Genomic DNA, 22,985 nt, shown 5'->3' with positions numbered 1-22,985 from the left:
TTGTTAACCCGGGCCTCGACCGATCTGGTATGGATTTCTTATTTATGTTTATTTGCATGTTCAAATTTGGCACATTTTTACACCGGATGCCATCCGGCCTTGGCACCGGCTCAAGGGAGAAACTGGCAATGCTACACCAGCTCACAGTTCTGCCCGTGTTACGCATGAGGGTACATTAAAAATGCACAACACTAATCAGGAAAAGTAACATTCCATTCTCCATGCAGTCTGGATTGGGCTGTGGAGGAGTCATTATTCAGTTAATAAAATGATTTGTGAAAAGACAATTCTGGTCAAAATAAAGGGTGAATTCCTGCCAGAGAAGCGAGACAAACCATCAGAGCTGACCAAGAGCCATTTGGCAGGTGGCTAGCTTCTCTGCTTGCTGTGACTTGTCCTGGGTTCCTCCCTGTGGGACGGGAAGCAGAGGACAGCACACAATTTATTTGAAAACACTGTAATCATGCCTCAGAGGCAGGTAATGAACCCGAGTTGGAGCAGATGCATTTCTATTTATTCACCTTGACTGGTTTTAATTGCATTTTTTTTGTTGATAATATTCAGGAAGCCGAATATATCAGATGTGAACAGTGAGCGTCTTTATTTGATCAAGGCAGCCGTCACACTTATTGATATTGATTCCTAGTTTAAATCCATGTTTCTGATACTATTTGCCATCTCAATGTAACATATGACCTGAGGAAAAGAATATAAAGATAAAGATAGAGCATGGCAATCACATTTTAAATATATTATGCAAATGTAACTATGCTGGAAAATAAAGGACAAAGGCTCCATGAATTACCGCTCACAATATGGGAGAATGTTTCCTGGAGAAAACACCAACATGCTTGTTTTCCCATTCGTTTGTCCTCATCAGATTTCCTTACTTGACTCTGGTTTGGCTCAGAGAAAAACGGCATCACATAATGATAATCCAAAGGAGCCGATGTGAAGATCTGAGGGAGGGAGACGTTTGTCTTTGTCCTTTAAATGAAAGCAAAATGCAGCGCCTTTGTGCGCCAACTATCACACATTTCTCCTTAAGTCTCTTGTGTATTTTTATTCTGTGACTGTCATGAGAGGATTTCTTACATGGGCTATAATTAGTTCACTGTGGCTCACGTGGCGTGGCTTTAATTAGACCAACTGGGCTTTTCAGATGTTAATGGGATGTTATGAAATATGCCATTTGCTGAATGCTTTCATTCCTGGCTCGTCTATCGGGCGCTGCAGTGACGTTAGCAGTGGGGCTGTGATTCTGTATGCACCAAGCGACACCACATTGCATCAACGCATTAGTCTCTCCGGGTCCACGAGTAGAACAGAATCAGCCAATAAAAATGCTCACCATTCCTCCAGGACATTTGTTGACTCATATGAAATAAGAATTTAAAAGGGGCTCGTGTTTTTACACTTTACTTAAGCTCAACTTCATCACTACACAGCTGGGAGTCGAACCTAGAACCTTCTGATCCGTAGTCAGACACTTTATCAATTGCAGCACTGACCCAAACGGTGGTTTAAACGTTATTACCTAATCTCTTAAGCCTGCCCTCGAGACAAAAGGCCGCAGCCATTTGTGCGCTGCTGTGTGTTTGGAATCACTTTCTCATTTCCCATGGGCATCTGTCACTTTATGCAGACAGTCAGACGAATGAAACGGAGGATGCATGGGAAAGGTTGAGGTTGGTCGCTAATCAGTGGATGCACAAATGTAAGGACAAATAAAGTCAGGCAGACAGGATACAGGCAGTAGAAAGGTGGCGAGGGTTTCATCTGATAAGGCCTTTTCTCGTTAGTGTATCTGTCAGTCTATTCCTGCAGGATGAAAGGATGAAGAAAAATAGAAAGGAGACTAGATGACGACAAAGTGGCACAACTGTGCAGCGTAGGTCAACATTAATCATTGACCACTCCCCTAATTTTAATACCAGCGATAGCATGCAGCAGCTAATTTTATATCTCCCCTATTTTTGTTGCCCCACAAGACATCAAATGTAGTCTAGTTAAGACATGCTAATCGAGTGAAAACATCCAGATTATTCGTTTTATCAGTGATAAAATGAGCTCGGAGCAGGTAAAAATAATCTTAAACGGTTGTGACACAGCAATATAACCCGACAGCAACAGTGTTAGTTCTCACATTATTCCATTGTATTTAAATCTTCTCCTTGAAACTGATCAGACCAATTATGTGTGTCAGAAATAAAGAAAAGCTGCACAGCAGCGCCTACTGCTGGAAGCTTTTAGTAATGCGCAAAGAACAAAAAGGGAAGAAAACCACGGATGGCATTTACAGGTTAATCATGGCAACATTTAATTCAATCATCTTTGTAATATCAGGATTATACAATGCCATTATTAGTTACAAGAGGAGTTACAAACAGTCCAATTACTTTTCCCTTTTCAGGTTTGTTTGAATTGTTTAAGAATATTAATGGCTTGATGAGGTAAGACAATCTCAAAAAAATAAAATTAATGACCTGAAATCAATTATGTTCTTGATCTGGCGACGTCACACATGAAATCCATTGCCTGAGGTTGTCAGATGCGTGAATAAGTAGATGAAACCACGTCAGAGAATGATCGGGTTGTTTATTAAACACAACCGTTTAAGAAGTCAGAATGAGCTCCATTAAAGAGTGTGTCACTGTGAGCTTATAAACCCAGCCTTCACTCTGATGGCGAAGAAAATAAACACATGCTGAAAATGATTTGGCAAGGAAGAGAACAGGATTCAATAATCTCCTCAGTTCAATCATTTAAGAATAAACCTGATCCCCCCAAAAAAGTAGCCAAGTGCAGAGGATGGAGATGAAATGCATCATTGGACCATTGCTTCTGGTGTGCCGTTTAAACGCTCGCGACAGAACACACCGATTGTCGAGCTGATGCATGATCTCCTGGTATAATGAGCACTTTTGATTCTACAGTCAGAGAGAACAGAACAAAAATCAAAAATGTGATTAGCAGCAAAACGAGGCATTAAGGTAAATGGTTTTAAGCTTATTGAACAATTATACCCTTTTCAGCCAAACCCAAAGCAAACCTTCAAACTTGAAAACCTGTCCTCTCCAGTCTCATTGATACACTTCAGTAATTAAACTTTTTCCACGGTCCATTCTGCCTTCAGACAAACACGTCCCGTCTCCGTGATAACAATCACAAACCCCGAGGTTCTAAACTGTTCCTGGAACAGTTAATGAACGGACAGTTGGTTGAAAAGTGCACATAGGCGACTTTTTAAATGAAAGAAAGTGAAGCCATGCAGACTAGATAAATGTGACCTCTCTCCAGCAGATTAATTAACACGAACAATTACGTCTTTATGGTTAGAAATGCTGTTCGTGTTACGGGTGTAGAAAACAAAAGGCTTCCACTCTGTGCCTGCAGTCCCTCAAAGCGACGACCCGTCAACAGGATCTCCATGAACAGTGAAACAGCATGTGTGATGTCATCCAACACCACCACACGTTTGAGTGTGGTGGTGTTAGCAACTGAGGCAAAATGTCAAATACTGAGCACTGTCCACCAGAAAACATCAATGTCTAAGAAACCCGCAAATATCCAAGAACAACTTCAAGAATGTCAAATGTGTTGCTGCTGCTGGAAACTGGACCCTGATGCAGGAAGAGGAAACAAGACTAAGAAAAAAAAAAAGGTATTCATTCACTTGGTTTCTGAAATGAGAAGTCAGAAAAAAAAAACACAATCCTACAAGAAACACTTTGGATTAGAAGAAGCTACACGAGAATAGATTCACATTAATCATGTATTTCACTGCTTACAACATCAAGGACAAAGAGATAAACTAATGAGAACCACTGGATAAGTCACTTCAGACACTTGGAGGCAGTTTACTATTTTAGATTTATATGTGTGTGTTTATACTGTTGGGCAATGAAGATTTCATGACTATACGATCACTGTGAGAAGAAGCTTCAGTTTGCTGCAGTTGTACTGAGGGTTTAAGTAATAATTCCACTCCAGCACGAAAGTCTACATCAAATGAAGAGGCAGTTTTATTCTAAGAAAAAAACACAGCTACGCATTTATTCATGTGTCAAAGTGATAACCGACACTCTATCAGTGATATAAATATATAATTAGGATTAATTTCATGTGTTAATCTTTTATCGCTGATTTCACACCCGTGTGTCTAAACATTAATGTGCAAATACATTTATTTAAACTTTCTTCAATGCATTTTATTTAAGAAGTCAAATAGTTTGTACCCAAATAATTATTTATGCAAATTGTATCCGCGGGAGAGTATTTAAATCGTCTGAGGTTCTCCACAGCAGTGAAATGCCTTCATGGAAAAGTTAGATTGGCATCACATTAGAACATTTCTACGGTAAGTGTAACAGCTTGGAAGTGTCTGCAATATCACATAAAAAAAATTGGCAAAATAGATACTTGGGAAATGTTTACATCTTTATAAAGTCTTCCAGATATTCTAAGTGCTGTTCGTATAAAAACTAGGCTATATCAGGTGAACACCTTTGTCTCAAGCAAGAGGCAAGATTATTTTTTTTGTGCATGAAGTGTTTCGTAACTCTAAAACTTTTGTGCCTGTTAATATGAAATATCTATTTGCGAGTAGTTACACAAATCTACAAAGTGAGGAAAAACTATTTAACCCCCTAAACCCAAATAAATTTCTTGAAGGGTGGTATAAATACTCTCTTGCGTGCCTTCCCATCTCTTCCAGCAGAGGGCAGTGTTGAGCCATCAGGAGCGTCAGTCTATGGTTGGAAAATAACTGGGAGGGACTCATTCTCTGACACCCTAAAAGACACTCCGGTTCAGAAACAAACTCATGAAACACACTTCTGGTTCAAAACCTTAAGACCACACTGAAGCCGTTTGATTAACATCTGCAGAAGAGGAGGCGCTTGCATTTTTTCTGATTCATGTGTGCCCCTGGAAATTAAAAGTTTTAAAAGGGCACTCCATCATTGTCATCCTTCTCCAAACAACGTTGGATCAAAGAGTGTGAATCCAGTTTCAAGTTGTCCACATTGCTCTGTTGCAGTCTTTTGAGGTCAAAACCTAAAACTTCGAGCCCTCATCATTTTGCCGCTACCGTTCTTTGAGCGAGAGACTCCCTCATAGCTCTCCTCAACCTTTTATCTCTTCCATCACCTCCATTACGATTGTCCTGGGTCCAGTTAAGATCAGGTTGCTGACGGCCCGGTAGTCCTGGGAGAGGACGTTCCGCCCGTTCACCGACACCACAAACTGGCACACCTGAAGAATGAAAGGAGGCGTGAGAGATGCTTTGCTTAGAAGTGATTTCAACATTTAGAAGAATCGAATACATTGAAACAAGTCAAAACCGGATGTCAAATTCACAGAGGAAGCAAGATTAGGGACGTCCAGATGAGGCTGAAGGCACTGCTTCACTTCGGATCAACGTAGAACAAGAGCATTTATAGAAATGTGACATGTATGCAATGCAATGGGAGTTCAGGGGGAAAGTGACGTTTGTGAATCTGCAATGAACTTAGGTTTGCAGAAATGGAGAAACTAGCTGACCAGGATCCGTCTAAAAACACGTCAGGAGGTATAGCTGCATTTTAGAGTGACATACCGTCTGTCCCAGGCAGCCTGTATTTGTTGCTTTCCAAGAAACAGATTTCTAAACGTTGTTTTTTAAGAAAGACAAACATCAGTCGCAATCTGTGCTTCATGTTGTGTGAAGAAATGCTGCTGCCTGAGCTGTCGTAATGTCTTTTACACCATGCCAAATGTGAGGTCGGCTAGTGTGGATGTTGTGGGTGGTCACTTTGCCCAGAGGCTCCAAACAGTTAATCCAGCCACGCTATGCAAAAGGGGCCCGTTTCAGATTTTAGGATCAATGTTCAAACAAGCAAATCACACAATAAAATAAATTACAGCAAACACAAACAGGTTACCTGACCTGAAGTACAGCAGGTGCAACGTGTCAGCCACGCCTGAATCCCACCTCCTTTATCATTATTGCACCACTGCTCCAACTCAGCAGGGCCCACAGTGATAAGGGCTCTTCCTATGAGCTGCCTTCCGGCTGCTGCTCCTCTGCTTTGGCTTTTCATTTTTGCAAGACGTTAAAAAAAGTTGCTCATTCACACTCACAAACTGAGTGGCTTTCCAAAAACCCTCCAAAAACACTAACGCATGTCAGAGAAAAAAACAACAAGAAAAGCACTCAGATGGCACAGACCTCTGCTAAGCAGCTAATTCCACTCTTAATTAGATTTACACTATCCACATGGTGATCTGGATCATCATCAAAAGGTTCTAAATTGTTCTTGGTATCTTTATACATCAACTAAGAAAAGTGAATCTGAGCTGCTGTGTATTTTTAACTGATTTTTAAATCCATAAATGGAATTTTCAATGTTAAAATGCAATATTTTTTCCTGACCTCATTCTGGATCAGATCCAGAGACATAATTCTATGATAGCTCATACTGGACCCCTTTATGACTGATTTTTGGTGAGTGAATTAAATGCACATTTAACTGTCCATCACACCAGTCCCAGCGTAGGAGGCACTATTTTACCTCTCACACTTCTGCCTATACGTTTCCTTTTCATTTCTCTCACTGCTACACGTTTCCTTTCAGCCTCTTTGACTCCCTTCCAACACCTCCCCCTCTTTCCTCTCCCACGGCTCCTCTCCTTTCAGACTGGGGTGTTGTTGATACTCTTAGCTGGGGGCCCAGTTGCACCCCCTTTTCTTGTTACACAGAGGGTTAAAAATCCCTCCACATAGAAAGGCCGGTGAAAGAAGAAGTCCAGAGCGGGTATGTTGAGAGGAAATGCTAGGACGTTCTTTTACGTAACAGTAACAGAAGCCGCTGTCTGAAATGAGAACTGAAGTTTGCATGCATATGTATGTAAATTCAACCAAACATCACCACTGACAAGTGAAGTGAATAGCGTTGATCATCTCGTTCCAAAGGCACCCAACAGTGACAAAGAGAACATCTTGCAGACCATGCACGCCCCTTTATGAAAGGTTTGGTCCCTGACGACAGCGGTCTCTTTCAGCAGGAGTAGAATGAGATTCCCCACATCTCATTCCCATGATGCATCTGTGGGACGTGCTGGACAAACAAGTTAGATCGTGGAGGCTGCACCTCTTAACTTCGATCTGCTGCTAATGTACCACCGTCTCCGGACTGTAACCTCAGGTTACAGCTAACGCACACACAGTGTACATCCTGCACCGGCGCCTTAAGGAGGTGCATTAGAGGCGGCTCGAAATGATGGGTGCCTATTTGGATCCATTATGGCCCGGACATCGATGATGGTGTGTCTGATGCACTTTCAAAATATACAAGTGCATGATGAGAACCGTGAATAGTCACATGATGCTTTTTGCTACCTCGCCTGAAATGGATGATTTTAACTTTTTAAAATAGAGGCTGTGAACTTCCTTATTCAAATGAAAAACACTCAAGCCCGTGCAGTATGCATGCAAGTCACACAATCAGCCAATAGCACACACGCGCACAAAGACACAAACATGTGCTTTATGCGGATGCCTGTATAACAGAGACTTACGTTGCCATGGTGATCAATAATAACCAACGCAGAAGTGCTATGTCCTCTTCCATGGCTAATAGTTCATGCCCCCTCACTCCCCCCACCCCGATAGAACACAGCCGACTGAAGGACAGGATGCTATCGTGTTTCCATTAGTCAGAGAAACCAGCAGCAGATCTGATTTTTATTTTTTTGATGGATCGTCAGCGCTGGGATTCCCTGCTGCACTAGCAAACATGTTTACTTCATAGGTTCACCAAACATTAGCAAAATACTTAATCATACAATTGCTAACTAAGCGGTTACATAATAGCCTTCCTCTCCAAGGTCGTCGTACACGTCCCTGCTCGTCGTTCTTGCTCCTGCTTCTGCTTCTTTCCGCCAGTCCTCCTCCCGCCATGCTGCGGTTTAAGCTGCCGTAATCAGCATTCCCAGGATTCTTTGCTTCCACTCTGCTTGCATACCTTCACGCCAGCTGTGGCAGCAGAGTCCCCGTTACCATGTTTTCACAGCTACTCTCTGTTCCCGTCCGGACACATCCTGCTCATGCAGACGGAAGCTAAAGGACGTGTCCGTACACTTCCGTCCCTCCTGTCTTACTCTGTGTATATAAATGTTTAACGGTACTAATTAGAGTATGAAGACCGTTTCATGCGACTGCAGAGATTCATTTCTTTAAACACATCACCATCTCAAGTTTTGAATTACATCTCTCAGAATTTAACAAGAGCTCCCTTCTCTGTTCATATTGAATTCTAGGTCCACACAGACATGACTGGAGTGATGAGGTCAGAAGACAAACAAAGACATATTTCCCCATCAGGTATTAAAAGCCGTCATCCATCAGCCCATTTCTGCTACAGACAATGAAATCAATGTTCCTCTTCCACAACCTTTTCTGCTGTCCTCACCTTCATGCCGGCAGCAGCTGCAGGTCCACCTGGGTCCACAGCCTGGATGTGACACGGGTTGCTGCCTCGTACCACGAAGCCCCAGCCCACAGCATCACCTACAATCTGAGCAAGAACACCAAAGGACACCTCGCTATTCGTAGCTGCGGCAACGACGCTAACCTCTAAGGAGAGTGGAACGCTAACAAAGCATGCGTTTGTGCACAGCTGTGTGTGTGTGTGTTTGTGTGTGTGTCCCTACAGTGAATGTCTTCTTTAGAAAAGACCCTCCTGGCATCTGCAGCTCCGCTGGACTCACGAGTCTTTTCAGAACTGTTGATTTAACACACACAAATGTTATTGATTCTGTGAAAACAATCAGACCTGTGGTCAGAGCATTAACACACATACCGGTACATAATGCCGGTGCATGTGTGTGTGTGGCTAGAACGCTTTACTGTCAGTCACATGCCAAGAGCGTCTGGAGGCTCGCTACTACTCCCATTCCACTCATTCATTACTAACTTCTGCAGGGATTTACCTTTTTACGTCTTGAAAAAAAGATTTGAACTTCCTTCCCTTTTAATCTAGAATGATGAGGCACAGACTGACAGCTGGAAAGACGTAGCCTACTCAACAGCAACCCGGAGCCACCAGCATTAATATTCACATATACAATCCGTTCCATGCAAAAAGAGGTGATAGAAAAATGTGTCTGAAGATGAACGGTACCAATCAATAGATAACATGGATAATAGTTATAGATAACTCTATACTCTTTGTCTGCAGAGGTCCAGCAAGGAATGGGATTGAAAACTTAATTGCATGTGTTGCTTTTCCTCAGCCCGTTTGAACGTTTTCATAAAAACGATGCCTTTAAATTAAGAAGCAAACATTTGTCAACCAAACCTTAAAAGCTGAAGCAGTTTAACCGCTTTTGCCTTTTTTGCCTAAGCGAGAGCCCGTCCTCTCAGACAGCCTGGTGGGCTGCACCTACTGAGCAGCATCTGTGTGTGTTCAGTCCAACCTGATTCACAACGGGAAGCTAAACGAGCCAGACAGTCATCCTCTTATACCAACATTTCCCATAATCTCTTTGCAGAAAACCTTATCTGATCAAACCTAGACTACAGGATTGAAGCCTCATCATCTGTAAGCTGTCCTCCTTATCTTATCAGAGGCTCACTTTTATTTCAACTGCCACCCAGAAATTACATCAGACACCGAGTTAGTCTCAGTCACCGGGCAGCGTCGGTAGCATCTTTAAACATCTGAGATTTTTGGACTACTTATCTTCCTGCACAGACACCAATGTTAATGCAAGGCTGTGTGTGTGTGTGTGTGTGTCTTCCTTTTCCGGTTCATTGTCTACCATGCTGAAGGACGCCGAGGCTACAAAGAGACTCTGTCTCGAACTCTGCTGGAATTAAACACATCAATGGAAGGAGAAACGCATAAATACCCTGCTAAAGGAAACCGCTCCTTCAACAACACTCCAATAAGAGTTCCGCTAGTCCATCCACAAACGCATACAAGATTATCAGATAGTAAATAAATAAAAGAAAGTCCCGTCTCTGCATTCAACCACTCCAGCATTTCAGTTCACTAAAATAAAATGATGCCAAGTTTGCAGTTTACGACTGAATGAATGGCAGGAGGTGGATTATGTCAAATTTTATGATTAAGGGTTAGATTTGTAAGCAGAACATACTCAGAGACCTTCACCCTGGTAATCTCCCTGATTCAACCCATGATCTGGATCTAATCGTGTTTAGTGGTGGTGAAGGATCATTTGCAATGCCTCGGTCCTTTTATTCTGATGAACCTATAATCACTTTTCATGATCTCGACAAAAAGGGGCAAAAATGAATTGAATGAAAAAAAGATGGATTAGATGGCTAACAGGAGATCTGCATGGACTCAACACTGTCAGGTTGCCATCACAGATGGATAATGGAAAACTCAATGAAAACAACTCCCATCTTTAAGGGTTGTATTTCATGATTTCGACAATGTGAGTGTGTGTGTGTGTGGGGGGGGGGGGGTGTCCACAGCTTACCAGACTTAGGGTTGCAGAGGACAGGTGGGCTGCTGCTGAGTGTAGGACTGCTGCTGTAGTAACCGCTGCTGCCACAGCTGCTGCTCATGCTGCTCCGCCGAGCTCCGATCGCTGCCTTTATCTCTTTAGTGGGACTCACTGAGAGGACGAGAGACAAAGAGACGTGTTATTAGACCGAAGAAAGATGGGAGGGAAAGCATTGACGTTGGAGAGGGAGGACAATTTCAGCATATAGGCTAGAACGATCGACAGCGCAGCATCTCAACAGTGTTCAGGCCCGGTCTTTGATCAAGCCAGACCAAAATTTAGATTTTGTTGATTTTTCCTGTACCTGCCCTGAACATTACATGGCTTCATGTATAATGTTCTTTTTGTGGAATTCTGTGTTTGGTTTATGTCTGATGAAATGGGATCTTCTGGGACTTTAGTGAACGAACCTTTGCCACATTACTGGAGAAATGTTGGAAGGTCGGTCACCAAATATTTTAAACAAACTGCAGCTTTTTGATTTATTAAATAAAATTATCAGTACATTTTTATTTTCTCGGGTTGCCTTTGTTTCATCTTACTCAAAGATCTGACAGCTTCATACATGTTACACAGAAAACTACAATCTGCACTATTTCACGCCACTGCTTTTTAACCTCTGCTCTTCTAATGTCTTCAAATTAAGTTCTGTTTTTGTCATCTGATTTTATTCAGTGAATTATATTATATTCAATACTAATTCAAAAGGGCATCCAGCAAGAAGATAGCTCAGTGTACGTCTAACAGTCCCTTAAAAATAAATGAACCCCAAATTCCAAGAAACTTGTGCACCATAAAAATGGCTGCCCTCGAGGTTCTAACAAGGTTGCAACCAAGCAAAGCATCCTGGATCCATTCCCTTTTGTGGTTCCACTCCAAAGATGTGATGATTCCTGCTTTGGTTCACGCTCCCTTCTTCCACCAAGTTCTAGGTTATCCATCCAGCAGTTTGTGCATATTCAAAACCCCAGCCCAAAATGTAATCCGTTCTTCCCTGCAACACCCAACACTCCATGTAAATCCTCCTAAGCGACACCAAGTATAAATACCCTCCCTGGCAGAGAACGCAACAGCTCCACTGTAATCAACGCCTTAAAATCCATTATCGGCATTCTCTCCTGGGAACTAAACTGAATGAGGCGTTCAAACGATAACACGAACTGCACAATTATGTTGTATAACGGCAAATATTGGTACATAGAACTAGACATGTTCGCTGTGCATGTGATTAATGAGGTGTGGGGTTCAGTTTCTACCTGAGAGGAAGCTGGTGTTGCCTCCGTCGGAGTTCTGCTTGCGGAGGCAGAAGGGACTGTCGTGACTCTCGGGAATGGTGCAGTTGCGCTCGTGTATCAGTTCAATCAGCCGCCGCCGCCGCCTGAAATTCATTCTGAACTGGTAGAGGAGAGGGCCGTCCACAAAGTGATGCTTGTTGGTTACTACAGACAAAGAAAATGACCAAGACACTAAAAATACACTTTGGAAAAGCGCAAGTTAAAAATATAGAGCTACATTCAGACTGTCATCCTCAACTGGAAACAATTACTTTCCTTTTAGCAAAGATATTAGTACAAGTTAATTATTGGAAACAGGTAATCAACAGTTCCACTGACCAGATGATTGAAAACCATGGATTCCTGTTCCTGAGCTGAGCAACACAAACTGTCCACTAAGCTGACGTCGGCCGCGTTGAACACAAACACCGACCGCAGCGACCTCGACCTCAGCGATGTCAGCTGAGCCTGCCGGGTTTTATTTAATTTAATAAGCTTGGAATCGGAACAACATCCCACACAGCTGTGGTTTCACCAGCAGTGCTGTTGTTGCTGTAATTTTACACAGTTTGTGCAGCACCGCTTTAGTTTTGCTAAGCTGAATGTGAAATATATCAGTTACACCCCCCCCCCCCCCCCCCCCCCCGTGTGATTCCTCTTGTAGTTATTGTGAAATTCTTTTTTTTGCAGCGTTAGGCAGATTTAATGCTAAATAATTGACGCTGATTCATGAAGTCATAAATCACAACAAATACGCAAGCGCAGAATCAACCCGGCAACCTACATGAGAACGCTGCAATAAAACTCAAATTCCAATGTGTGTCTGGTAAAACAAGGATTTTAAGAAGTAAAGCAGAATTCTTCTTCAAACCATTTCGTGTCCATCAGTTGTAATGAAATATTTATAAAACCCTGGGATGATGAACAGAATTCAGATCAGATTCCCTCAAATGAAAATTGCAAACAATACTGGTCAACGATAAGCTGTGAATACAAAACAAGCTCTTAAAAAGAGAGCGCTAACCTGGTGTAGTCCAAGCATGTAAATATTGAGTTATTGATCACAAGAAGAAACACACACCGGGCTTGCAGCCCATTCACGTGTCATTTTGTGGGCTTCAACCTCTGGTGTAAACATAATCCTTTTATATGTGATGACAAAAAGAGAAAGCTACAGCCTGTTGAGAATATTTAACTCTTCACCACAGGAAGAAACTGCTGCCATCAAATAAACCGTTTCTCTTGCTCAGTTTAAACTGATTTATGAAGGATTATAAAGCTTCCTCTGGGATGATTGCAGCCCGCTGTTGGGAAACTCTTTAGTACTTGATGCAGCAACTGAACAGTGTCTACTTACTATGCGGTTTATTCATAATTTACGTATTAAAACATTTAATTTAAGATCTGCTTTAAAGCTGCTTCTGTGTCCCAGATCCCTAATCTCAAAAAGTTGGAATATTATGTGGGTCAGACCAAGAAATCAAGAAGCCCAAAATGAGCTGCTGGGTTTTCGGAGAGGAGGGAAATGAGTGGTGATATTAAAGCGCTTCCATTCTAAAGCGTCATTAACCCGTTTGTTTTATAGTGTCAGTCTTTTAACAGCGAGGTGTTCAGTTCGAGAGCTACACAGACATAATAATAAATGATGTGAAAGTTGTTAGTTGGGTCTCCTCCCAAATCAGAGATTCAGAAACAGATCAGACAAAACTTGAGCAACTGCTGTTTTAAAGAGTCAGGAAGACGTGTTGAAGCAGGTCCTTATGGCTGTTATCTTTGGATCTACGACAGCGCTCAGATTACAAGACCAAAGAGAGCAAAGCAAGGGCAACGGGGACATAAATGGAAAGGCCACCAAGTTAAGAGCTGTGGAAAGAGTCACATTTTGTAATATGAGAGATCAAAACACATTAACTTTACATGTTAACTGAAAGATGCAGAAACTGGTTGCTGCTATTAAAAATGTTCGTAGAATATATTAGAGCACAGGATGAAGTATCCTGAAGTATCCTCCTCCTCCTCCTCCTCCTCCTCCTCACCGTGCTGGATGATGCCGTGCTCAAGAAGCCTTCGTCCAAGCTGTTCCGTCTCATCCCTGGTCGCCATCTCCCCTTCCTGCAGCAGCCAATCGATGAACTCAGAGGCCACCAGCGTTCGCTCGAATGTCCCGCCCTCCTCCTCCCTGGTTTGCAAAAGGTTATTCTCTGTGTTCATCAACCTGGAGGGAATGAAAAACACAATTGTGTTGCTTTAAGAGCATCGATTATTAAAAAGGGCTTCCAAAAAGCTGATCCATATGAGTCAATCCACTAATGACAGCTTTCACTCAGAGGTTTAGCTTTAACGCCAAATTCATCACACAAATCAGCAATTTGCTTTGGCGTTTGAATGCAGAATGAGTAAATATACTGTACTCTAGTATTCCTGATCCATCGTGGCTGCTGGCATGTACTATAGAAGATTCATTCTTAGACTATACTTATCTGATGGAAATGTATCAATAATATTCTTCAAACGCAGTAGAATCTAAAACCGGTCACCTGAAAACGACCCTGGAGTCGGGTATAATAATCTACAGGATGTTCATTGTTAAGTAAAAATGACATTGTGAAAAGTATAGTTTCTTCAAATGGGAACTCAACAGTTCTGCTCTGTGAAAGTCTCCATATCAGCACCTCGACCTTGTAATCAGAGGCATTTAGTAGAAGCAAAACTACGAAAGGTAATTCCTACAGTTCACAAAACAGCATTAGAGAGCAGATCAGCAGGATTGCCAAAAAAAACAACAACAACAAGAAGCATCTCAGACCAGCTTCACTGACAGTTACAGAAGGTTTAACTTTGAGCTTCAGTCTCCCAACAAAATTTTTTCTGAATGACAAGCAGAGGGAGTCGGCACCCAAAGAAAAACAAGCAAGCACAGACATGCACAGAACACACTCGCGACTCTCCCAGCGTGGCCCCATTGCAAACACACCCACGCCTGTCACTCACCTTTGTCAACTGAACATTCAAACAATGTAAAGCAACCAGCGAGTGCTCGCTTTCTGTGGTGCATCTATACGCGTGGAAACACGTGCTAGCAGTTAGACCGCACCATCGGTCACTCCACACATCTGTCTTTGCCTTTACATCATATTTCAAACATTTAGTTTCCATGACCTTCATGAATTCACTGAAGTGTTAAATCCACACACCAAACAAAAGGCTGCACTGCAGACAGACGGACATTACTTATGGGTATAAAAGCAGCTTGTGGGAATGCTTCCAAAAAGCTCAGCAACGGAAATTATGGAAGGAAGGCTGTCAAAAGACACCAGGGGACACATTACCGCTCCGTGGAATGCTCCTTTAAAACCAGTAAAACGTTTAACCTAATGAAGCCACATGACACAAATGTGTCAAAGATTAGTTCTAATGAACCAAATCAGAATCAACTTAATAACATCCCCTCAGTGGGCTTCACACTATATAAATATTGTACTACTCTACACAGACTCAGCTCTGCACGTCCGTATTCCATCTAAACCCAAACATTCACTGCCAACTCTGACATTGAAGTCTGGCTCTCTTCAACTGCCAATGACTCCAGAAACACCGCTTGTTTCCGCTCATGAAAGAAGAGACTTCAACCCTTCAATTGGTGCTTGCGTAGTCAGAGTACAAAATATTCCGTAAGGCTTGAAAAATAGGTCAAAATGAGCGAAAACGGCTGGCACTGAAAGAGTCGAGTTTCAACCCTGCCTTGCGTAACAAGTAGAACTAAAGTTTAAATACACGCAAGAAAATGGTCTGAGCTCCTTCAGTCAGTCACACAAAGTCAACACACTTCAGAAAACGTGACGCAGTTTCGACGACTAATTCCGATGACCGTGGGGCTGCAGCAGAACGAGCACTACGCAACACGGAAGAAATGTTGAAAGAACTCTTCGTAACGTTCCGCAAGACTTGGCTGTGTACGCAGTGTCATTAAATCCATGCAAACATGCTGAGTCAACACACAACCGTCCATCAGCTAGACCCAAAGCACCACCATCAAAAGCCAAGATCAGTACAGAGTCAAAATATATATAATAGGAATAACTACTGTATATGATGCAGAGCAGGGGGCTGTATTCAGTGTGCAAAATGGACCAAGATAATTTAAGCAGACGGCCTTGACCTGAATATGCACTTATGTATGCTGACTAAGCAGCTACAACCCATCTGGAATGGTAAGAAGAGCAGCAAGAGTTTAATACGAGCTCTGCTCACATTCTAGATCACAGCAAATCATCTGGATAGAAAATGACATTGTTTATATTGTTTAATCATTTATCTTGTTGGACACTCACACTTCTTGGATAGGAATTTGTGTCGTGACTAAGACATCTGAGGTCACGGCAACCTTGGCCTTTTTCCCTCCAACCACAATCAAGTATTGCTGATAATCATTTGCAGAGGAAAGGTTGTGCTCGTGCTGCCACTTCCTGTGATAGGTGACATTTTTCACAATTAAACCTTTATTTAACCAGGTAAGTTAATCGGAAACTAGTTCTCTTTCCCGATAACGACCTGGACCTAATTCACATGTTTTTAGTGGTGGGAGGAAGCCCGAGAGAACCCGGAGAGAGTCCACGCAGACACGGGGAGAACATGCAAACTCCTCACAGAAAAGGCCCCAAGCTGAATTTGAACCGGTGACCTTCTTGCTGTGGCGCAACAGTGCTACCCACTGTGCCACCGTGCTGCCCAATCGCAGAAAAATGGTACTTATCTTTGATTCTAGAGTACAACAGCATAGTTGTTGTTTTTCATTAATAATTAAATCTATCTTATGCAGAAACTATTCAGGCGACTGGTAAATGTGTTTATCTTCATGAAAATGTGCTGCATTTAGTTCAACAATGCATTTCTATTATGCAAACAGTGCAGAGGAGACATGGAATCTCATGCTGTGCACATTATTTCTGCAACGGCAGAATGAATGATAAAATCCTGATGAGCGCAGTAAGTGATCTTAAGTGCAGATTAGTATTACCGCAAGATAAGATAACCTAGTTTAAACAGAAACTTCAAATAGCTTTACAGGACGACTCCTTTGCTGAAGCCTGCACGTTGGACTTGCTCTTGTCATAACCAAAGAGCTTCCACAAGTCATGTCAAGAACTCTGGAGCTCGGAACAGCCGAGCTCCTCAACCAGCTGTCATTGTTGTAACTTCACCATGCAGAGAGAAATGTATTTTTGTTTACGCGCGGGGAACGTATGAGAACCAAATGAAGGGTTGTGTCTGGATTCAGCAACAATAGGATGGTTGTGTGTGACGGATGGCTGGAACGTAGAAAGCTGTCACCATTGAGCAGCCCGTCTAGTATAGTCATCTATAAAGGCGCTGCTTCCTGGTCATGGAGGTTTGCTATATTGAAGCATTTTCTAATTCTAAAATAGACAAAAGGGAACCACCTTTTCAATCTCTGACACACAAGGAGACGTAGCATCGGATCTGAACTGATTTACATCAAGGACGAAGCACAAATACGGGCCAAAACAGGCAGATAAACATTCCATGAACCTGTAACATACAAAAAGGAAAATATTTTGATCCTTTTAAATTAGGTTGGGGGGGGGGGGGGCAGATGACAGTGGTTAGAGCACACTCCCCATGTATGGAGACCTAACAGCAGGCTGGGTTAAAGCACCGCTGACCTGACAGAGGACGACAGCAAGAGCAAATCAGACCGAATGAGAGCAAAACACTTATCAGCTTGGAAATGCTGCCATGACGACTGTGTAAACAACTTCCTGTTTGCACATGCAAATGTAACAATTAACAGCAGGATTCAATGTGTGAAGAGGACTGTTTATTTTTCCAATGGCAAAACTGGATACGGACCTAATACTAGCCCAAGAGCACAAATAGAGAGTCCATCATGTTATTGAATCTGCATGGAGGGACGGATATCAGTGTTTCATGGTAACACACACACACACACACACACACACACAACTGTTTGGATATTTCAGCCTGGACCAAAGTGTTGGACTCCACCTCAATTGTCAGCCTTAATCCCAAACTACTAGATTATAATAGAAGGTTGTCAAACTAAGGTAGGTTAAGGTAACTAATGCATGTTGAAATATACAACAACACGCACTGTGGTAAAGAGATAATGAAGACAATCAGCATGTGCGACTTCAACTTTACGCAAAGCTTATCGTCTTTGAGGTATCAAAAAACATCTTCAGCATCTTTTAAATAAATCTTTGCAGACCTCTTCCCAAAGAGCGGATTAAACCGGGCTCATCTGTGAGAACAGCCAACATGGACAAAGCCTCTTCTTCGGTGACGGGACGGAGACACGGTTGTTTTCTAAAAATGCAGTCGTGAAGCTACGCCAGTTTGTCAGCAAGGAACTGTAAAAGCAGCGTGTGTGTGTGTGGGTGTGTGTGTGTGTGCGCGCGCACGTGTTCCTTCACCCTAGGAGGCAATATGGTGATTACATAAACACAGCATCGACCGCTGAGACAGCAGATGTCTCCCCTCGGACTATTTCTTGATCTTATCCAACTGCTGTGTGTGTGTGTGCGTGTGTGCTGTTTTTAAAGAAAGAAAAAGGTCTAGTCTGCACTAGTTGTCTTAGTATAGATGGTGTGTGTGGAGACACCATCTCTGGGAGGAGAGGGAGGTGCTGCTGTTACTCCAGCTATAAATAGTCTCATCATAATTGGAAAAAGGGCACAAAGCTGATGACAAACAAAAACAGTCCAATTACTGGTGTCTTCCATCAGGTAATGTGAAATGCTTGTCACCGTTTTGGGAAATACAGTTATTCATTTTCCCACGAAAATGCTCGGAAATAGAAATGTGTCCTGGTAGGATGTCACCATTGGAAAGAGCCAGACTCCCCATTTCGCTAAACTAAGCTAACCAGCTACTGCCTTTTTTTTCATCCGACAATCTGCAGGAAAGAGAAGCGACCCAAAATCCTCAGACATAAACTGAGAAATCTTCGTTAGTATTAAAAAACTGAACGGTCTCCCCTCATTTCCTTCTCCTTGTGCACCTTAAAGAAAATGGCGACCTGAATGCGATCATGTCGCGAGGTGCATTTGTGCGAGTTCATACTTCTCATAGAGTCTTTGACCCCGCATGAACACTTTCGCTTCGCTGTCCAATGGAAACGTGCCATCGTCTTTCCGAAAGCGGTAAAACAGCTTCATGTCCCTGAACTCCCGGTGTTCGTCGCACACTGAAAAAACACAGACTTTAGTTTAGGGGGGGGGGGCTCACCTGCAGGAACTGCGAAGACAGACAAACTGACTGACAACAAGAAAGAGGCTGAATAAAAAGGCTCTGATTATACATTTACTTTAGGTCTTAAAGTATTTCATCCACCCGTCGAGCTGCAGAGTCCATTTTAGGTTGTGATTGTACTAATGGGCCTATATAAACTTTTTTGTTAAGCAGTTATTCAAATAAGAGCTTCAGTAAATAATTTCTTTGCAGCAGAGTTAATATTGAATCGGCTCCGTCTAAAGACAGAAAGGCACAAACTATTCCCAGAACGGCCCTCGTGCCCACAAGCACGGCTCACACCAACCGTGGTGAATGATGCTCTGGTCTAGAAGCCTCTGCATGATCTTTATGGCCGTTTCTCGGTCCGAGGCCTCCTTGTGTTCGATCAGCCAATCAATGAGCTCCTTGGCCACAAAGCAGTTTGGGTAAGTCCTCAGGTGGTGCCGTCGATCTTTGATCACCTTCCCCTCGTGAAGCCGCAGCCTGGAGGATAGAGAACAAGCCAGAGAGGAAACTCCTTTAAACTGCCAGACTTCTGGTTTATCACCAATAATAATACTTTCAGTTTAAACCCTGAACTGAAGAACAAACAGAACATTTACACAAAAAGGTCAAATACATGATGATATCCTCAAGGAGAACGCTAATGAAACACCGTCTTTAGGCGTTTAGAATGAGAATTTGCATGACTACATGATGACCCTGTCACTTTTCCGTAACTGGCCATAGACGTTGGGTTAAAGGGGAACCCTCCTCCTGAACCGGATGATTGTGAAACAGCCTGCAAAGCGTACCCTGTTCGTACCGACGCTCTGATCTACCAAGACAAGACATTTTACAGACGTCCCTTCCACCTGGGCCCCTGGACCCTCATCCTCTCCTCCTGTGCCCAACTTCAAAACGGCTTCAGCCTAATCTGCCAATAAATTATCTCAAATGGAGCTGAAAACAAAACCGCCCTCCCTGAGAGTTCTTTATTGGGGGGGGGGGGGACCGTTGGTGCTTACGACTGCCGGTTCCTCGCCGTAGCATCATTTTAGTTGCAAACAACGACAAGCTCAGGTGACTATGAATAAGTCTTTGGATCGCAGTGTGACCATCAAGATGGTGAGGCCCAGGATGAAAACAATTACCAGCCCGCCACAGGTTTTTAATATAGCGGCTGCAAATGTCTGTTTTTTTTTGGTGCCGCTCACCTGCTAACATGCGAGCAGCTGACAAGAAGGGGCACCATTTAAAACACACAGCAACAGCCAGTCAACAGAAACTGTGATGAGTGCTAATCATGACAGACTGGTCCAACAAAAAGGTGTGTTTGAGTACACGTCTTACTTTTATCATGTTAGTGTCTCATATCAGGTGTAATTAGAATTTTACACACGATACAATTATGTCCCACAATAAAACTGACTCGATGCCCTCATTTCCTGTGTCGTCACATTTCAGATCAAAGGACAAATGACAGTCATTTCAAAAGACAGAGGGAGGATGTCAATCATTGAACCTCAGAGTCCATGTCTGTGAAAAGGATAATGGAATATCAGCCAAATGCTAATAACGCAGATCAAACATGTCGATGGGGAAATAATTTACCATACACTTGATTACCTCCACCAAGGAGGCCACGTTTTTTGCCTGCATGGATTTGTCTGTCTGGAATGTTTGCAAGAAACAAACAAAAAACTTCAAGTGAAACATTCTTTCTTACGGTTACATTCAGTCCGACGACACGAGGAGGCCGAGCTGCTTTGGTGAAGGTTGGAATGAGAAGCAGCCGAGTCCAACTTAATGTCATTGATTTAATTTGTTCTGTTCATGAATTTGTGTTTGATGATAATGCTAGATAAAACTTTATGGGAAGGTCACGAGTGTTTGTAAAAGTTCCCGTGGCAACTTAAAGGTCAAACTTTTTTTTTTTAGAAACAGAGGATCAGTGAAAAGGTTCCATCTAATAGATGTTGAAACGTTTCAGTCCGGACCAAAGCCGCCCAGCGACGCACAAAAACATGCAGAGCAAGGCTCTCGGGCCGTTCCCCTGAGAGGCAGCCGCCCAAAGCAACCCCGGGTTCACTGACACTGACACACTGTCAGCTGGTGCTAGCAGCATACAGCAGGGACAGGGACACACACACACACACACACACACACACACACACACACGAGAAGTGAAGATTCCAGAGCGGGACATAATCTATCAACCTCGAGGTGACGACTGTTCCTTTTTGGTGTAACTCAAACAACAGAAGCTGCTCCCCCCCCCCCCCATCCAGCTGGAAAGCAGTTCAGTGGCATATTTCCCTGGTCGTTCTGTGGGGGCTGACATTCCAGGCATTGGCTCCGTGCTTTACCTGCTGAGCCTCTATTCATTGCTGCATGGAGAGAGAGCCAGAGAGCCCAGCAGGGCTACGGGGCCTTTCTGTTCACGTACAGAAGGTCAAAGGGCACAGACAGCCAACAACGCAGCCCTTGTTGGATGAATGGGCCCGAGCAGAATGTCGGATGTCTTTGTTTGGGTGTGCGTGGTGCCGCAGTGGAACTTCACCACGTGCACTTCCGGTGAGGGGGGGTTACTGGGACGAATGATGAGCCCGCTGCAAAACTAAACACCTTGCGTTCTAGAATCATCGTTTATTCTCAGTCTCTAGAACGTGCACATTTGAACACGAGGCCCAGCTGACGCGCATGTGCGCGTGTTCAGCGCGGGTCGCTGGCACGACTTGCCTCAGCTGTTCTCCGGTGACGAGCACCTCGGCCAGCCGCTCCAGCTCCGCAGCCTTCTTCTGCGTGGTGCAGCCGATCCCGTCCATCGCGCTGCAAAGAGAGACCCGGTGGTTGCCCAACGAGCCACACACAAAGGCGTCATTGCGCACTGGAAGCAGGATTTATTCGAGTTAAACAGAAAAGGATGCGGCCGCGCAGCGCGCACCGGGAGCGTCCTTCATGCTGACAGACACGCAGAACATGCAAACATCATGCGGTGGTGATTTCACGTCTGCTTACCCTTCCAGCACCATTATTAGGCAGAAGAAGCGCGGATGGATAATCCCTTTAATGACAGAGTGATTATCCCAGACCAGCCAATCAGGAGTCAATCAGCAGCAGCCCACGTGTATCTATGCATACCATAATACTCTGAATAGTCCTGTCACGGGCAGGTCCACATTTCTACCCGGTACGGCCGGAGCCCTTCTACAAATACCCCGCAGTGGGAGGACTCACGTGACGTCATCAGGGGCGGAGCTAAGAGCCATGTGAGTGTGCTTGTTTTATGCCCTTTCTAGTCCGGGAAAGGTTAATCAATGTGCAGATATTAGATACGGTACATTAATTAAACGCGTTTTCAGCCCGTGAAACACAGACTCTAAAATGAAAGACTTTATCCATCCCTCTTCTAGTAGATGACACACTAGTTTATCATCAGCAGCTCTGTGTTTGAACGTCCTCTGACGCCACCTGCTGGCTGTTGGGCGCAGGTGATTGCAACTAGGTCGATTTTATTTTTTTACGTTTTCAACAAATACCAAATCTTACGGATTGTATCGAAGCCCCTTCTGAAATTCACCAGATGTTTACGGATACATTATGTCTGTTTTTTATTCATGTATTTCTACTGTTTGTGTTTAGTTCAAACTTTTTTAGGTCGTCGTGGCTATTTGGGGAGAATCTTGTAATTTTAATGATCATCCGATGACGTTGACTTGTGTAACATATTATTAAAAGGTAATGCGTCTTGGTATTATTATTATTATTTATGTTTATCTAACATGTAAACCCAGCAACCGTTGTGCGGGCCAGTGGCGCAATGGATAACGCGTCTGACTACGGATCAGAAGATTCTAGGTTCGACTCCTGGCTGGCTCGTTGCTTTTCTTTTTACATCCAACGAATATTTTGAGGAAAGTGTTCTATGCAACACTC

At 43.3% G+C, this 22,985-nt stretch overlaps 1 protein-coding gene and 1 non-coding gene across 2 annotated transcripts; one reads left to right on the top strand and one right to left on the bottom strand.

The window, feature by feature from the left end:
• Positions 1-2,581: 2,581 nt before the first annotated feature.
• On the bottom strand, positions 2,582-22,081 carry deptor (DEP domain containing MTOR-interacting protein). Its single transcript, XM_068756911.1, has 10 exons — positions 22,068-22,081; positions 21,789-21,878; positions 19,372-19,550; positions 18,897-19,020; positions 13,829-14,007; positions 11,775-11,957; positions 10,492-10,629; positions 8,695-8,765; positions 8,454-8,558; positions 2,582-5,256 (listed from the first exon to the last, which is right to left on the bottom strand). Exons 1-10 carry the CDS (start codon positions 22,079-22,081, stop codon positions 5,128-5,130), a joined length of 1,212 nt encoding a protein of 403 aa, XP_068613012.1. The 3' UTR covers positions 2,582-5,127.
• A 774-nt stretch (positions 22,082-22,855) lies between these two features.
• trnar-acg (transfer RNA arginine (anticodon ACG)) lies at positions 22,856-22,928 on the top strand. The gene has a single exon. It is a non-coding gene; the product is annotated as a tRNA-Arg (tRNA).
• Positions 22,929-22,985: the final 57 nt, after the last annotated feature.

Source organism: Brachionichthys hirsutus, chromosome 3, assembly GCF_040956055.1.
Source record: "Brachionichthys hirsutus isolate HB-005 chromosome 3, CSIRO-AGI_Bhir_v1, whole genome shotgun sequence".
Classification (NCBI taxonomy): Eukaryota; Metazoa; Chordata; class Actinopteri; order Lophiiformes; family Brachionichthyidae; genus Brachionichthys; species Brachionichthys hirsutus.
This window is presented reverse-complemented; position numbering and strand designations above follow the sequence as displayed.

What these genes read in the sequence shown, in the direction of transcription:
- deptor (XM_068756911.1), bottom strand. An exon ending in GCACGGCATCATCCAGCACG is followed by an intron (nt 11,958 to 13,828) that starts GTGAGGAGGAGG and finishes CTTTGTCTGTAG; the next exon opens with TAACCAACAAGCATCACTTT. An exon ending in TTCTAAAGAAGACATTCACT is followed by an intron (nt 8,559 to 8,694) that starts GTAGGGACACAC and finishes GTTCTTGCTCAG; the next exon opens with ATTGTAGGTGATGCTGTGGG.